Source organism: Hemitrygon akajei, chromosome 14 (assembly GCF_048418815.1).
Source record: "Hemitrygon akajei chromosome 14, sHemAka1.3, whole genome shotgun sequence".
Classification (NCBI taxonomy): domain Eukaryota; kingdom Metazoa; phylum Chordata; class Chondrichthyes; order Myliobatiformes; family Dasyatidae; genus Hemitrygon; species Hemitrygon akajei.
The window spans coordinates 93,220,585-93,238,503 of record NC_133137.1 but is presented as its reverse complement, the minus strand read 5'-3'; the positions used below and the strand labels follow the sequence as shown (position 1 = coordinate 93,238,503).

The following is a 17,919-nucleotide window of genomic DNA, read 5'->3' as shown; positions in this document are numbered from 1 at the left end:
AGTGCTAGCAATGGCATCTAGAGGTGGAACGTATGTCGTAATGCTGGGTCGGAAGCTTCATACAGTGAAACACATCAATTAGGGCCTTTCTAGTTTGGAGGAAGTAGTAGCAGTTGAACCTTTGTCACTGAATTGCTGCTAGGTTATTAATGTATAGGTTGAACAAATTTAATTTGGGCCAGATCCTTGACATAACCCGATTCTTTTGATTCCCCTAAGCATTTATGCTCTTGCTTTCTTGTATGTCACGGAGCAGTAACATCAGTAGCGCATGAAGAGACGATTTACGCCTTGACAAGAAGGTCTGCATGTCACACTGTATCACATGCTGCAATGAGAAAAGGGAATAGCACATTTCTTTGAAAAGCATTTACATTGGCCTTAATTCATGGGAGTTCTTGATCACATGTGCTTAAATCTGTTCAGCTGATATTTATGGAAACTTCCACTTCTGAAGTTAATTATGTTGAATTTTAATACATGGAATTCACATAAGAGATAGGAGCAGGAGTCGGCCACCTGGCCCATCGAGCCTGCCCCGCCATTCAATAAGATCATGGCTGATCTGTCCGTAAACTCAGCTCCATCTACCTGCCTTTTCCCCATAACCCTTAATTCCCCTACTAGTAAAAATCTTTCTAACTGTATCTTAAATATATTTAGTGAAGAAGCCTCAACTGCTTCCCTGGGCAGAGAATTCCACAGATTCACCACTCTCTGGGAAAAACTGTTTCTCCTCATCTCCATCCTAAATCTTCTCCCCTGAATCTTGAGGCAATGTCCCCTAATTCTAGTCTCACCCTCCACTGGAAACAACTTTTCTATCCCTTTCAAAATGTTGTATGTTTCTGTAAGATGCCCTCTCATTCCTCTGAATTCCAGAGAGTATTACTCTGCAGAATGGTGTTTGGTGTGGGTCCTTTAACAAAACTGAAAAATTAATAAACTAAAGATGCTTGATTCATTATTATTTTTGTTTTCTTTAGTATTCCACTAAACAGAACAGAATGTGCCACCTGAATTCCTTACCAGGCCTATTAGCACCATCTGCTGGCAGTCTTCTTCCTGGAAGAAAGGAACCACTTGCTGCCCTGTTGTCAAATTTAAAAACACGAAGCAAGCATTTACTAAGTTTGACCGATGCTTGGAAAAACTAAAACATATATTCTTCCCTAAATTAATTTCTATCAAGTCAAATGCCTGGCCTTCATTTGATATGCTCACTGTGAAAATCCAAAAGAAAATTCCCCTTGACTTTATATCAGAGAAAGAGAAAGGACTTTATATCCAGCTATAATATGGACATCTCACCTATGATTGAAAGTTCCACACTTTCCTTTTCTAAAAAGGCAATTGCTGCTTACTTCAGTTATACTAGAAATATGAAATTGCAACCCCATCAACAGTAGATGATCTCTAAACATGTTAAATATCTTCATCTTTTCTTACCTTGGGGCCACGTATCCACTTTTGAAAGAATCCTGTACAAAGATAAACAAGAACTTATGCATCCTTAAATAGTTCGGTCAATTAAATAAAATACTTTGATAAATGGATTGGCATGAACGTTTTCCCTTTTATTCGTTACATTATTATGTGCTTTCCCAGTCTTTCTGCAGGCCTTCTATCAGCAAGAAAACACTATGATAATAAATTCCTCAAGAATATTGCTAAAATGTTAAAAATTCACTTACGTTTTGGCATTTTCCAATAGATTTCTGAAATGTTTGATTGCTCTTGCATCCTTTCGCTAAAATAATTCAAAAAGGACTTTAGAAGGCAAATTAATACAACTCTTCAACAATAAACTAGGAGCACTACAAACTTGGGTTGTAACTCTTTAGCTGATTGATATCTAAAGCATTAGAGATAAAGAGTTATGTTTTAAATGTACCGCAACTTCTGGCTGTGTTTCCTTATTTAATACGGTAGACTTAAATGGACTTATATTTTCCCCAAAAGAACTTCCTGAGTAAGATTTCCTTGCTCCTGTAAGGGTCATTGAATGGCTTGTCATTTTTTTCCCCTAGAGGCCGAATCACATTGAGAGAGGAGGCTACACACAGGTCAAGGCGAGAGATTTGAAAAGGAGCGTTCAAGGGTTTTCGGCTTTTTCTGGCGGCCCAATCGAATCGCAATTCCTTAGCAAGGGAAGATAAAAATAAGATAGGGTCAACCGGAGCGGCCATTGTTGAAGTGGGGAGGCTTTGGTTCAACAGGCTTAGGCAAGAATAGGCTTGGGCATGGTACGTTTCTTCTTCTGCATTCTTCGTCAGTTAGTGCAGCGGGAATGGCTCTGGGGGTGTGTGAGATCTCTGAGTGTGAGATGTGGGAATTCTGGGAGACCTCCAGCCTCCCGGATACCACATCTACACCAGGTGCACCGAGCTGCAGCTTCTCAGAGACCGTGTTAAGGGGCTGGAACTGCAGCTCACTGACCTTCAGCTCATGTGGAGAATGAGGAGGTGATAGGTAGGAGCTACAGGGGCACAGTCACCACCGAGGTTTCAGAAAGGAAGTACCGGGTGACTGTCAGGGGAGGGAAAGCAAAATGGAGAGTACTCCTGTGGCAGTTTCCTCAAATACAAGTATACCACTTTCCATACTGTTGAGGGAGACGACCTACTGGGAAGAGCCACAATGATCAGGTCTCTGGCATTGAGTCTGCTGCTGTGGCTCAGAATGGAAAGGGGGGAGGCAGGAGTGATAAGATTTCATAGTTAAAGGAGTACACACAAGATTTTCTAGACATAAAAGAGACACACAGATGGTTATGTTGCCTCCCAGGTGCCAGGATCAGGAAAGTCTCAGATCAAGTCCTCGGCATTCTGAAAGGGGTGGGTGAGTCATGGTACATATTGGCACTAATGACATAGGTAGGAAAGGTCCTGAAGAGAGAATTTAGGGAGTAAGGGTAGAAAGCTGAGAAGCAGGACCTTCAGGGTAGTAATCTCTGGATTGCTCCCTGTGGCATTGGCCAGTGAGGGTAAGAATAGGCTGTTTTAGTGAATGAATACACGGCTGAGGAATTGGTGCAAGGGGCAGAACTTCAGATTTCTGGATCACTGGGATTTCTTCTGGGGAAGGTACAACTACAAAAAAGGGGCAAGGTACTTGAACGCGAGGGGGACTAAAATCTTTGCTGGCAGGTTCGGGGAGGGTTTAAATGAAATTGGCAAGGGAGGCAGTAAAAAGGAAATTATAGGCCAGTTAGCCTGACCTCAGTGGCTGGGAAGATATTGGAGTCAATCGTTAAGGATGAGGTCTTGAAGTACTTGGAGGCAAATGGTAAAATAGGCCAAGGTGAACATGGTTTCCTCAAGGGGAAATTTTGCCTGACAAATCTGTTGCAATTCTTTCAGGAAATAACAAGCAGGATAGACAAAAGAGAGTCAGTGGATGTTGTACACTTGGATTTTCAGAAGGCCTTTGACAAAGTGCTGCACATGAGGTTGTTTAACAAATTAAGAGCCTGTGGTATTACAGGAATGACATTAGCATGGACAGAGGATTGGTTGATTGGAAGGAGGCAAACAATGAGAATAAAGCAAGCCTTTCCTGGTTGGCTGCCAATGGCCAATGCTGTTTCCCAGGGCTTTATTGGGAATGCTTCTTTTTACATTACGTAACAATGATTTAAATGACGGAATTGATTGCGTTGTGGTCAAGCTTGCGGACAATATGAAGATAGGTGGAGGGGCAGGTAGCGCTGAGGAAGCAGGTGGGCTGCAAAAGGACTTAGACAGATGAGGAGAATGGGCAAAGAAATGGCAGATGGATACAGTGTCGGGAAGTCATGCATTTGGTAGAAGGAACCAAAGTGTAGACTATATTCTAAACAGGCAGAAAATTCAAAAATATGAGGTGCTAAAGGATCTGGGAGTCCTTTTGCAGGATTCACTAAAGGTTCATTAGCAGGTTGAGTTGTGCTGAGAAAGGCAAATGCAATGTTAGTATTCATTTTGAGAGAACTGGAATATAAAAGCAAGGATGTAATGTTGAGTCTCTATAAGGCGCTGGTGAGGCCCCACTTGGGAGTATTGTAAGCAGTTTGGGGCCCCTTATCTAAGAAAGGATGTGCTGATGTTGGAGAGGGTTCAGAAGTGACTCACAAGAATGATTCTGGGAATGAAAAGCTTATCGTACAAATTGCATTTGATGGCTCTATTTAGACAAATGAGGGGGGATCTCATTGAAACCCACCAGATGTTGAAATGCCATGATAAAGTGGATGTGGAGAGGATGTTTCCGATATTGGGGGAGTCGAAGACCAAAGAACATGGCTTCAGAATAGAGGGACGACCATTTAGAATAAAGATGAGCAGCAATTTCTTTAGCGAGAGATTTGTGAATCTGTGGAATCCACTGCCACAGGTGGCTATGGAGGCCCAGGTCACTGGGTACATTTAAAATGGAGGTTGATACTGTAGGTTCTTGATTAGTCAGGGTGTGAAAGGTTACGGGGAGAAGGCAGGAGAATGGGTCGAGAGGTAAAATAGAATAGCGGAGCAGACTTGCTGGGCTGAATGGCCCCATTCTGCTCTGAACTCTTATGGTCTAAAATCAGGTCTACCAGCCAGAATATACACAATAACAGTTAATATTATATTGCTTAATATTCCCAATTAATCTGTGTCCATCCTTTCCACAGTGCCCAAGCAAAAAGGAATATAAAAGTTTTAAGCAACACACACAAAATGCTGGGGGAACTCAGCAGGTCAGGCAGTATCTATGGAAATGAATAAAGAGTCAATGTTTCGGGCCTAGACTTTTCATCAGAATTGGAAAGGAAGGGGGCAGATCCTTAAGTCTAGGTGACCTGATTAAGTCCATCAATATTGTTTTGCATCCTAACTCCATTTATCCACCTTTCACCCATGTCAAACCCCCATAACCTGTATTGCCATCGTCTGAAAACTACTAATCTCAGATTTAAATGAAATCAATTTCGCATTAAATTCTGTTTACAGAAGACACTTCCACATTTCTATCGTTCCACGTGGACAGAAGTCCAACAAAACCACACAGAACTAAGTTAAAATTTCAACAGAAAAAATTCTAGTAGGAATGGTACTATTTCAGAAGACCCTGTCCTGAATCCAGCACAGGCAATAGGTGCAATTGTGAAGAAAGCACAGCAGAGCCTCTGCTTCCTCAGGTGTCTGCAAAGATTCAGCATGACAACTAAAACACTGACAAATTTCTATGGATGTGTAGTGGAGAGTGTATTGATTGGCTGGTATGGAAACACCAATGCCTCTGAATGGGAAATCCTGCAAAATGTAATGGATTCGGCCCAGTACATCACAGGTAAAGCCCTCCCAACCATTGAGCGCACCTACATGAAACGCTGTCGTAGGAAAGCAGCATCCATTATCAGAGATCCCCACCACCCAGGCCATGCTCTCTTCTCACTGCTCCCATCAGGCAGAAGGTACAGTTGCCTCAGGACTCACACTGCCAAGGTTACTACCCCTCAACCATCAGGCTCTTAAACAAAAGCAGGTAACTACACTCACTTGCCCCATCATTGAAATGTTCCTGCAAGCAAATGATCTCACTTTTAAGGACTCTTTATCTCACGTTCTTGCTATTTATTTATATTTGTATTTGCACAGTTTGTTGTCTTCTACACTCTCGTTGATCTTTCAATGGTCCTGTTCTATAGATTCGCCAAGTATGCCCACTAGAAGATGAATCTCAGGGTTGTGGTGACATATATATACTTTGATAATAAAATTTACTTTGAACTTCACTAATTAAATACTCAGTTGTGAATATAGACAGAGCGAAGGAAGTAGTGCTTGCTAAAAATGGACATTAGCTACAGAATGGACACAATGGGGACTTTGCCATAACTTCAGAAAATATATTTTCAACTAAGAAACAGCAGAAGCTCCCAACAAATTTATTATGTGACTGGTAAAAACTGGGAGCATTCAAACATACCCACAGAACTAGGTCAGGAACCAGAACCTCTCCTTTAACTTTTAGTCAGCTCACCCAACATATGCTAATTTATTGCCGGTATTCAAAAGGTTAACTCTGATTCTGAAGAAAATTGGTATCAGGGGACACAAAATATAGAGAGGATGCTGGGCAATGGACCTCACGGTCATTGTTATTGCTTAGAACTAGCTTTTGATCTTGATTGATGGATTGCATGGGAGGGGAAAAATGTTGAACTCAGTTTATCCAATAAATATCCAACGTAGGGTGGAATGGGGGTTCCAACAATCACACACAAAAGTCTGGCATTTTTATAGGGCCAATATTTTACTTTCTTTAAATCATTAATCTTACTTTACCAGTTTTTTAAATAAAACAATTGAAAAATAATACACGCTTCCAATGTAAACATAACATATTTTATTAAAACTGAATGCTATGTACAAACAATATCCTGCCAAGTTTAAGTTTACTCCTGGTTACATTAAAAACTATGAATACTCACCAAAATCCCCTTACCATTTCTGAAAATAGTTCTGATTGTATTCCCCTCAAAGATCTATTTGTGTATAGTGCATTGTGAAAACTTTCTAAATTCTTCAGAAATTCCACATTCCTAGTCACCTCTTCCCAGAAGCTTTTACAATGACAAACCTTGAAAAGGAAACAAAGTAGAAGAATTAAACTATCTTCAGAATGGCAATAATAAGTGCCTACAATTAAACAGAGCATTCAATATGGCAAATTATCTCAAAGGAGTTCACAAAAGAACTATGTCTTACAAAAAGGAGATGCATATCACATCACTTAAATCTAAGATGACAGTGAAACAAACATTTTCCCTGCAGTTGTGCTATCCTGCAGTCTTAAGATCACCTAGTTATTTTCAGTAAAAATAGACATGTCATTTGATGTGATGGAATAAAGGAAATAGAAGAGAATAATTAGTCTAACAGACAAAACATTAAAAGTGAATCACAGTTCAGTACTGTGAATATTAAGTCACAAAGAGCCTCCTTCATAAATTACATAGATTTCAAACTGTGGTTCACAAATCCCTGGAACCTAACACATCATAAGTCAATTTATCTGTTGGGCAGACTGCACACCAAATATGCTGTCTGAAGAATTTGGTGTTTCACTGAATTTATTAATTCCCATGCATTCTAAAGAAAACTCTGATAATATAATTTATTGAAATAAGCACCAGGACAAAATTATTATTAGAAGCCTCTGAGTATTTACCATGGCTCAGAGAAAAACTCAATGTATATTGAGTTTTTGTATCAAGGGATACAAGGGAGTCCTTATCTCAAGGAATACAATATTTTTAAAAAATACACTAAATTGTAAAAAACAAAATTACAATGCACAATAGTCTCACCTTTCCTCCAACAGATTGCAAAATATTTTCTGTAGTGCATGTTACTCCAGGTATTTCCTATGATTAGAAGGTTTGATTTAGTTTAAACAGAATTAAATTGTACATGAATATTTACAAAAAGCAATTTTAATTATGTATGTAAGATTAGCCGTACCCCATTCCAGTTTAATAAAGATGAGTAAGGCAGGAGTTTTACAATGGCATTTGTTTCTGAGATTGTTTTCCTGTATAAAGTACCTAAAATAAATTGGTTATGAATGTAGACGTCAGTTACAGCAGACTACAGAACTTCAGACAAAATAATCAATGTGGTGAAACATAAAACCAGGCATTTTTCTGATCTTTAGAATTATGTCCAGAATATAAATATGATACAAACTTAGCCAACATTGAAAAGTAATTATTCATTAATTACATGGGGTCTATTCCAGTATTATCCACATGGATTTGAGTGAAATGATTATTCCAGGGCCATTTCCACCTGATCACTTGCACAATTTATAATGGAAAATCATGAATAAGGAATATTTTCTACAGTGCTATGGCTTACAAATTTAATAAACTCAAATTTTATGTTGAAGTGATTATAAATTAAGGACATCAACATGGTTATATTTTAATGAGTAAACTGGAATTCTGAAATCTTTGTTCTATCTTTGGTCTAGTACTACAAAATGGTCCAAGTGATTGTGGAAAATTAAGTTTTTCTATGCTAGTTTTTATGGTAAAATGCTTTCCCTGACTGCAATACATGCATTTAATTTTTACATATGCAAGCACCAGGTGTACTCACAAATTATGTATCCTATTTTTAATTACTTTTGCACTCGAAAATGAGGAATTATGCTTCTGTGCAGTATTTGGAGTTCCATTCTGAATCAGGTTCTGGACTCTCTTAAAAATAATTAGAAAAATAACATTTTGGAAGTCACCCATCATAAACATTTGTAGATATTATCTTTGTAGTTTGTCCAACATTCATTATATTATTTCTTTAGAGAGAAAAAAAACAGATTTCAATCTAGAATCTCATTAAAGTCACTGAGGTTGGCCGGTACTTGGTGCTAAATTCTACAGAAAACAATTCTTAGAATGAACCTGCTTACCGATGATGAATTCCTGAATGAGATCGAAACAGGCAGAGGCAGACAAATCACACAACCAGTGAATAATCTAATCATCACAAAAAATTCAGAAGTTACAAACAAGATTTGTAATTATAGGAAAGATATCAATAAATTAGAGAGAGTGCAGAGACGATTTACTAGGATGTTACCTGGGTTTCAGCACTTAAGTTACAGAGAAAGGTTGAACAAGTTAGGTCTCTATTCATTGGAGCGTAGAAGGTTGAGGGGGGATTTGATCGAGGTATTTAAAATTTTGAGAGGGATAGATAGAGTTGACGTGAATAGGCTGTTTCCATTGAGAGTAGGGGAGATTCAAACGAGAGGACGTGATTTGAGAGTTAGGGGGCAAAAGTTTAAGGGAAACACGAGGGGGTATTTCTTTACTCAGAGAGTGATAGCTGTGTGGAATGAGCTTCCTGTAGAAGTAGTAGAGGCCAGTTCAGTTGTGTCATTTAAGGTAAAATTGGATAGGTATATGGACAGGAAAGGAGTGGAGGGTTATGGGCTGAGTGCGGGTAGGTGGGACTAGGTGAGATTAAGAGTTCGGCACGGACTAGGAGGGCCGGAATGGCCTGTTTCCGTGCTGTGATTGTTATATGGTTTATATGGTTTATAAGATAAAATTTGCCAGGACTGCCCAAATATCTTCTGTCCTACTTTGAATGGTTTCCTGCTACAACTTTAATTCACCCAAGTCTGTGGAAGCTTCTAAATGATACAGCAAGGGTATTTTAAATTAGAGCAACTGGATTGCCCCAATGCCAATCACATTAAATCTGGTTACTGGAAGCAGTTTCTCTGTCTACTCCTATTCACACTCAACATTTAAACATCTCTAGCAAAGTCCTCTGAGTATCATCTATCCACATCGCTAATGTCTCATCCCTGGAAACATTTTCATAAATATCTCTGTTTTCTATAAATGCAAAAGTGTGCCATCCCAAATTTGATACACTTCCCCAGCTGGACTCAAACTCACGGTTTATATTTTCCTGTATTTATTACTCTATAATTCAGAATTATTTTCTTACATTTCAATGTTGCTATACGAAGGCACTGTATATTACTTTAACACCAGTTTCACACCTTACACAATCCTTTTTAAAATCAGCCCCGTATAAAGTATTTGAAGACAAGGAAGGCTCTGTTCTAAAACTAAACAGGGTGATTACAAATTATTTCTACGATTGTTCAAATATCTTACATTTGCCTCTCACAAGATTTTCGATCTAAATGCTCCGCAAAATTGTCAGATTTAGCTTTACTTCATCACACAGTTTTCACACCAGAACAATGTTTCTGCATGCTAACAACGTCCTGTCAGAAGTCAGTGGTTAAACTTATTCTTTTCTAAATACTGCGTTAGCAATTGCTACTAAGTTCAGCAATTTATGCAAACACTCTTGGGTCTCTTTCCTTGCGCATACTTTAAAATTGTACAATTAACCAATAAGACATTTATATTGGCTTATGACAGTTTTAGTCTAGTACCTGTGATTCAGCTTCTGAATTATTCTGGAGATACATGACGGCACAGTGCATCGCGGCACGCTGATGGCAGCCCAGCTTGCTGCCGCGCATGAACGACATCAGTAACAACGGGTTAAGCTCAACTTTATAGATTATCCCCAAACGGCAATCCAGCAGCCAGTCAGACAATAACGTATACTGGTGGAGATTCCAGGGCTTCACTTTGGCATCCTCCCCTAAAGAGCAAATCGCTTGTTACACTGGGTTAATAAAATCATTTTCATTTAATATGAAGTATCAGGAATTGTCTAGATCAGTCCCTTAGTCTCTTCATCCTTCAATTACATCTTGGTTGAACGAAATATTCCTACCATTGCTCCATATCCTTTGATAACACTCAGACTTGATCATTCCTAGTAACCCAGCGCAAATATATTCATTGGCAAGTAGTCCAGATTTCTGCTACCTTTTGTATGGTTAAGATGCTTCCTAATTTTGTTCCTGAAAGACCATTCCATTTCTTCATCATCCTTTACAGCTATTATAACTTTAAGCTATAAGTAGAATCAAATATTTTCTATTTTAAAATATCTACAGGATATAAGCATCATTCCTAGGAACAGTATTACCCACTCCCACTTGCTTCTAGAAATAGTTGGTGTTGTGCTTTCAAAACACCCTGCACGCCCTCTGGTTTAGGTATTCCAACTCTGCAGATAGATGGGGAGTTCCAGGGTTTGGAGCTGGCGGTAGATGAATGATAATGGCATAATCGAGATACCAGCCCTTTCCCACCCACTTAGCTTCACCTATCACCTTCCAGCTAGCCTCCTTCCCCTCCTCCCCCACCTTTTAATTCAGGCATTTCCCCCTTTCGCTCTCAGTCCTGAAGAAGGATTTTAGCCCGAAACGTTAACTGTTTACTCTTTTCCAGAGATGCTGCCTGACCTGTTGAGTTCCTCCAGCATTTGGTGCATGTTGCTTTGGATTTCCAGGTTTGTCAGGTTTGTAATCAGGATGGAAAGAAACTTGCACCTGGAGGCCCACAACCCGCACCCACGCTGAGCCTGTGGCCCTCGTCATTCTAGAGGGTCACGGTGGGAGGATTGGGGAGGGTGCAGAGAAGTGTCCTTTTCGAGCAACTCTATGCATATTATAGGCGGAATGTGAAGCAGCCAAAGCACCAGTGGTGGACGGCATGAGTGTTTAAGGAGATCAATGAGACGACAATTAGTGGATATCTGTCCCATGCTCTGTAAAGTTTCCCCAAATGCTGCTGGAGCTTCTTGCCAAGAAAAATATGACACTTGCCTTACATCTGGAATTCAGATCTTTCATCCATATTTGAACCAAGGCTGTAATGAAGTTAAATTTGACATTGGTAGCATAGTGGTTACATTACTAGATTATAAATAAGAGGGTTGGACTATAGATCAGAATATACAACTTGGAATCTCACGCAGCAGGGGAATTTCAATTCAAAAAACTAAATGAAACTTCAATAAAAATCAAGTGGCATAATCTATAGTGACCATAAACTCACAAAAATACCCTATTGTTCCATGAAAAGGAACATGCTGTCCCCTAACTGGTCTAGTATCTATCTAACTCCTTTCTGAAATGTCCTAGCAAGCCACAGTTCAGGAGGTGATCGAGAATGGACCCTTATGCCACAAAACAAGCCATTTCCCATTGAGTTTATGGCTGCCCACTTCTCCACTAACAATACCTATTCTCCCCACCTTCCCAACATACCTCCCACCCACGTCCAGATTTCACCACCCACCTTCACAACACTCCACGCTTGCATCTAACTCATTAATCATCTGGAAGACCTGGAGACGGAAATCGAGGGTGACGAGCTTACCGTCCCAAACTACCCTGATCTAAGGAGATGGAGTGCGGTATATTACTTCTCAACCTCTCAGTCCCATTAACTCAGGAAACGAAGTTGAAGCTGTGGCTACCTAACTACCTACATGTGAGACTGGCAGTGATTCTTTATAAGCTTAGGAACCTATCCACCAAATATACTTCAGTTTAAAAAAAAACATACTTACCTGACAGAAACAGACTATGGCAAATAAGATGAGGGTGTTGTACGTTAATGAGATGTAAAAAACATCCAGGCAGATAAACAGCTACATAATAACCTGAAAGGAACAATAATTGTGCAATGCTATTTCGATGTTGAACAAGTACTTCACTGGTCAATTATTAAATTCCAAATTAGCATGGTTTGCCATGACAACAGGGTAGCTAGGTCAAAAACAGCTTCCCAACACAACAAATTAAAAGCAAAGCATATCTGTGATGATTACGATGGGCAGAAGTATAAATTTATCCAGTCATTTGAAACTTAAAATCGCAGGAAGCTCCACATGGAGCTGATTGCACATGGAATCATTTTACTTTCTATACTATTAACAGAAGTGTCCACATTACTTTAGGAGTTTGACCCTACTGACAAAGTTTCATTTTGGAACTTGCACACATATTCTGCATCAGAAATTATGTGGATAATTAATTGAAACAATAAGCAATGCATGGTTAATTTTAAAGGCATTTTGACAAGACACGGAATAGCTGTCACTCTTTAAGTCAAAATGGTATTGCACAACGCATCCTGTTGTGGCACGTTCTTTGTAAAACTGCTGTTGTTCAGCCATTTTTGGTGAAATCATGATCTCCAAGTTCTGGGAAGAGGTTTTATTAACGGGAAGCTAATGATTGTCAAGAAGTGGTCAAGATCGGCCTAACTTCTAAGCATGAATATATCAATGCTCCCACATATTTGGGTTTGACATAAAGCACCCTTTGCATATTGGTACGTTTTGAGAGAATATGAGTCTTTTCTATTAGAAAGTAGGGGTGCTCTATCTGGACCAGTGTGGGTGCAATAAATTACAACTAGTTAAATCACAAAAAACCCATAAGACTGCTGGGACTGTCTCTGTTTCACTCCAGTGCCACTAAAGATGATGGATTCCCCAATTCCACAGAACAAATAATAAGCCAACTGGCTAATTTCCACAATAATTTGACTAATATGATGGCTGATAAAAAGAGTCTGCTGGCTAAACAAAGGGTAATGAACTCATTCTAAAACAGCTAACCTACAGGTTTCAGTGTAGAGGATAGGCTTCCCTTTCAGCTCTTTGGTGAAGTAGATCATTCAATATCTCCTCACTACGTTCTTTGCACAAATCATTACTTCTGGCCAATACAACAAAACCAAGCTATGCACACAGTGGCCTCTTTATTAGGTACATTGTGCACCTGCTTATTAATGCAAATACCTAATCAGCCAATCATGTGGCAGCAACTCAATACATAAAAGCATGCAGACATGGTCAAGAGGTTCAGTTGTCGTTCAGAATGGGGAAGGAATGCGATCCAAGTGACTTAGACCATGGTATGATTGCTGGTGCCAGACGGGGTGGTTTGTGCATCTCAGAAACTGCTGAGGTCCTGGGATTTTCACGCACAACAGTCTCTAGAGTTTACAGAGAGTGGTGCAAAAAACAAAAGAACCATCCAGTGGGAGCAGCAGTTCTCTAGGAGAAGCCACCTTGTTAATGATAGAGGTCAGAGGAGAATGGCCAAACTGGTTCAAGCTGACAGGAGGGCGACAGTAACTGAGATTACTACATGCTACCACAGTGGTGTGCCAGGAGAGCATCTCTGAAGGTGCAACACTTTGAACCTTGAAGGGAATGGGTTACAACAGCATGAGACCACAAGCATACATTCAGTGGCTACTTTGTTATGTACAGGAGATACCTAAAAAAGTAGCTACTAAGTGTATTTTACTTCAGATTGTCCAACTCCCAGTCTTCCCACTCTAGGTAACTGCCTCCCCACACAACTCCCAGTCTTCCCACTCTAGTAACTGCCTCCCCACACAACTCCCAGTCTTCCCACTCTAGTAACTGCCTCCCCACACAACTCCCAGTCTTCCCACTCTAGGTAACTGCCTCCCCACACAACTCCCAGTCTTCCCCCTCTAGGTAACTGCCTCCCCACACAACTCCCAGTCTTCCCACTCTAGTAACTGCCTCCCCACACAACTCCCAGTCTTCCCACTCTAGGTAACTGCCTCCCCACACAACTCCCAGTCTTCCCACTCTAGTAAATGCCTCCCCACACAACTCCCAGTCTTCCCACTCTAGTAACTGCCTCCCCACACAACTCCCAGTCTTCCCACTCTAGTAACTGCCTCCCCACACAACTCCCAGTCTTCCCACTCTAGTAACTGCCTCCCCACACAACTCCCAGTCTTCCCACTCTAGGTAACTGCCTCTCCACACAACTCCCAGTCTTCCCACTCTAGTAACTGCCTCCCCACACAACTCCCAGTCTTCCCACTCTAGGTAACTGCCTCCCCACACAACTCCCAGTCTTCCCACTCTAGGTAACTGCCTCCCCACACAACTCTCAGTCTTCCCACTCTAGGTAACTGCCTCCCCACACAACTCCCAGTCTTCCCATTCTAGGTAACTGCCTCCCCACACAACTCCCAGTCTTCCCACTCTAGGTAACTGCCTCCCCACACAACTCCCAGTCTTCCCACTCTAGTAACTGCCTCCCCACACAACTCCCAGTCTTCCCACTCTAGGTAACTGCCTCCCCACACAACTCCCAGTCTTCCCACTCTAGATAACTGCCTCCCCACACAACTCCCAGTCTTCCCACTCTAGGTAACTGCCTCCCCACACAACTCCCAGTCTTCCCACTCTAGGTAACTGCCTCCCCACACAACTCCCAGTCTTCCCGCTCTAGTAACTGCCTCCCCACACAACTCCCAGTCTTCCCACTCTAGTAACTGCCTCCCCACACAATTCCCAGTCTTCCCACTCTAGTAACTGCCTCCCCACACAACTCCCAGTCTTCCCACTCTAGTAACTGCCTCCCCACACAACTCCCAGTCTTCCCACTCTAGTAACTGCCTCCCCACACAACTCCCAGTCTTCCCACTCTAGTAACTGCCTCCCCACACAAATCCCAGTCTTCCCACTCTAGTAACTGCCTCCCCACACAACTCCCAGTCTTCCCACTCTAGTAACTGCCTCCCCACACAACTCCCAGTCTTCCCACTCTAGTAACTGCTGTTATGCCGTTGGCCCCCTCCTTTGTAAAAATCGCAAGAACTCTAGTTAAGGGGGGTCAACTGACCCAAGAGAGAGAGACGTGCGAAAGACCACGTTCTCCCAAGAAGCAGAATAAAAGTGACTTTGACTATTGTCTCATGGAGACCACCTGAAAAGCCCTCGGGCAAAGTGGGCTGGTTGAGAGAGAGATCGCATTACCTGCAACTTGATTGACACCTGCGATCCCGTGAAGAAGTATAAAGGCGGGTCTGAGGGGAGGACCCTCAGATGCACCAAGGAAACACACGAAGGAGAAACGCTAGAAATCCTGCGACAGCGTTTTAATAGCTACAGCCGGTGGTGGGGTTCGTGTGCGTCCTTCCCTTGCCTGGGATTGGCGTCTTCACCACGGAAGACGGCCTAGCTACAGGGGAAGCCACAGATGAGAGTCCATTCCCCCAACGAGACTTCCGACTACCTCCTACAGGTTGGAAAACCTGTCGGGTAAATGCTTCATGTTCTCTGTCTTTCTAACTAAAAGTGCACCAACGCGACACTTCCGCCGGCAACTAAGTGAAACTGCCGTGATCTAAAAGACTTTTAGATATCCAGTGAACGATATAAAATCTACATTACCCCTAGACGACGATCGAGCTTGTGTTTTGAATGATTATTATTACACCGGTGTTTTAGATTGAGTTTTGATGATCTGAATGTTTTGTATTAACCATACGTTTGTGCCCTTGTTGAATAAAACGGTTGAAAATAGTAGCATCCGACTCAGCTGATCCATCTATCTTTGCTGGTAAGTTACCTGGTTACGGGGTTTTCGTAACACTGCCTCCTCACACAACTCCCAGTCTTCCCACTCTAGTAACTGCCTCCCCATACAACTCCCAGTCTTCCCACTCTAGGTAACTGCCTCCCCACACAACTCCCAGTCTTCCCACTCTAGTAACTGCCTCCCCACACAACTCCCAGTCTTCCCACTCTAGGTAACTGCCTCCCCACACAACTCCCAGTCTTCCCACTCTAGTAACTGCCTCCCCACACAACTCTCAGTCTTCCCACTCTAGGTAACTGCCTCCCCACACAACTCTCAGTCTTCCCACTCTAGGTAACTGCCTCCCCACACAACTCCCAGTCTTCCCACTCTAGTAACTGCCTCCCCACACAACTCTCAGTCTTCCCACTCAACTCCCAGTCTTCCCACTCTAGGTAACTGCCTCCCCACAATAATGCAGTGATGCCTAGTCCTACTCTCCAATTCAGAAACTCAATTTAGCCCATCAGCTGATTTTGCCCACGATTTGTCCACAACAAGTGTAAAAGTCCAGAAATTTACTATAATATAATATAATAAATGAGGAATCTCAAGACTCCACAGGTAAACTATCAAAACATCAGGTGGCAAGAAGAGGACAAAAGTTTGATGTTCAAAAGTGAATAAAATGGACCTGCCTAATTAGGCACCAACATGATGACAATAAAGGCAAGAAAATTCAACCTTAATATATTGTGCAATTTTTCTGATTTAGAAAAATAATATCAACATACCCATGTTTAGAAAGACCAATTCACTTATACAGGCACATTTGGACTTCGCCAAGGAAACTCTAAATGTTTTCTTCTTTCCTGTAAAAATGCAAGAAAAAGAATTAAATTGTGACCAAGTCTGTGAGTCACACCCCCAACTTCCATTCAGATTATTTCAGTATTTAGTGTTTATGTTGTTAAAAATCAATCTGCATTTGTGAATAATATCTGAAATATTTTGAAAGGACTAGGCCACTCAATTAATAGCAAAAGCAAGACAATACTACTTTGAAATCACAGTACTGGGGGCTTGATATTGCTTGCATTATGGGGGAAAAGGGTGGTGCTTTTGCTTGTGCAAATAGGGGGAGGAGGGGGTTGATGCTTTTGCTGCCGCTTGGGTGTAGGAGGGAAGGGGGGGCTCTGGGGTTCTGACATTTCTGACATTCATTCTTTGGGATCATTTCTATTTCGTGGATGTCTGTGAAGAGTAAGAATTTCGGGTTGTTTACGGTATACATTATCTGAAATTAAATTGAACCATTGGGGTTTTCTGAGATTTGAGCCCACAGTCAGTTCTACAGGTGGAAAATCATCTCAAACCAAGACATAAAAGAAATAGACAGGTAACTATTATATTTAGCCTCATACTCTTCTGAAAACAAAGGAAAAGGTCACATCATCAAAACTGGAAGATTTTCAACTACTTAGGAAATGCTGAAACAATTTAAAAGTAGATTTACCATAATGTAGAAGAATCACTGAATAAATAAGTTCTTGATCATTTTGCGCAGGATGACTGTAGCACACAGACAAGGCACCTAAAAAAAACAACAATAATTATAGTAGTATCCTTTCTTTCCTTGATGGTAATCATCACAAAAGCAGATCATTATTCATAACAATGAGAGAATTCATTGTACACAGCAAACCTACAACCACTCTAACGCACAGCTTGATTTTAATATTAAAAATACATTCACAGACCCTTGCAAAATTTCTGAAACCTGCCCCCAAGTACTGGCAACAATGAATTAAAAAGGATTTGCAAAACCTGATGATTGATGATCACGGGCTGGATGTAGCTTTTTGAAAAGCTCATTTTTTCCACCAGTTTCTGGGTGACTGTTAGTTTGTTTTTTAGATTTGTTGAGATAAGATTCCTTTAATTCACTCCAAATAATAAATGTTCACTGTCACACACATTTCATAAAGTGCACTCCTTCCACAGGTGATGTAACAAATAATCTTAATTTCTCATCAACAAATTGTTTCCGGGATAGATTACCTTAAGTTAATAGTCTTACCAGTTTTAATTTTTAAGGATGCCTTCTATCCAAATGCAGCATTTGAAAGAATGGTG

The 17,919-nt window shown here is 41.0% G+C and overlaps 1 protein-coding gene across 3 annotated transcripts in view; it reads right to left on the bottom strand.

Moving 5' to 3' along the window:
• Window positions 1–17,919, bottom strand: part of gsap (gamma-secretase activating protein) — a 98,171-nt gene that overhangs the window by 30,105 nt on the left and 50,147 nt on the right. For all 3 annotated transcript variants that reach the window (XM_073066621.1, XM_073066622.1, XM_073066623.1), the window contains exons 13-23: window positions 17,300–17,377; window positions 16,578–16,655; window positions 11,991–12,083; window positions 9,952–10,166; window positions 8,440–8,506; window positions 7,488–7,570; window positions 7,334–7,390; window positions 6,469–6,603; window positions 1,695–1,750; window positions 1,450–1,481; window positions 1,030–1,091 (exon numbers count right to left, since the gene is read on the bottom strand). In XM_073066621.1, coding sequence (XP_072922722.1) covers window positions 1,030–1,091; window positions 1,450–1,481; window positions 1,695–1,750; window positions 6,469–6,603; window positions 7,334–7,390; window positions 7,488–7,570; window positions 8,440–8,506; window positions 9,952–10,166; window positions 11,991–12,083; window positions 16,578–16,655; window positions 17,300–17,377 — 956 coding nt within the window. The remainder of the gene's footprint in view (window positions 1–1,029; window positions 1,092–1,449; window positions 1,482–1,694; window positions 1,751–6,468; window positions 6,604–7,333; window positions 7,391–7,487; window positions 7,571–8,439; window positions 8,507–9,951; window positions 10,167–11,990; window positions 12,084–16,577; window positions 16,656–17,299; window positions 17,378–17,919) is intronic.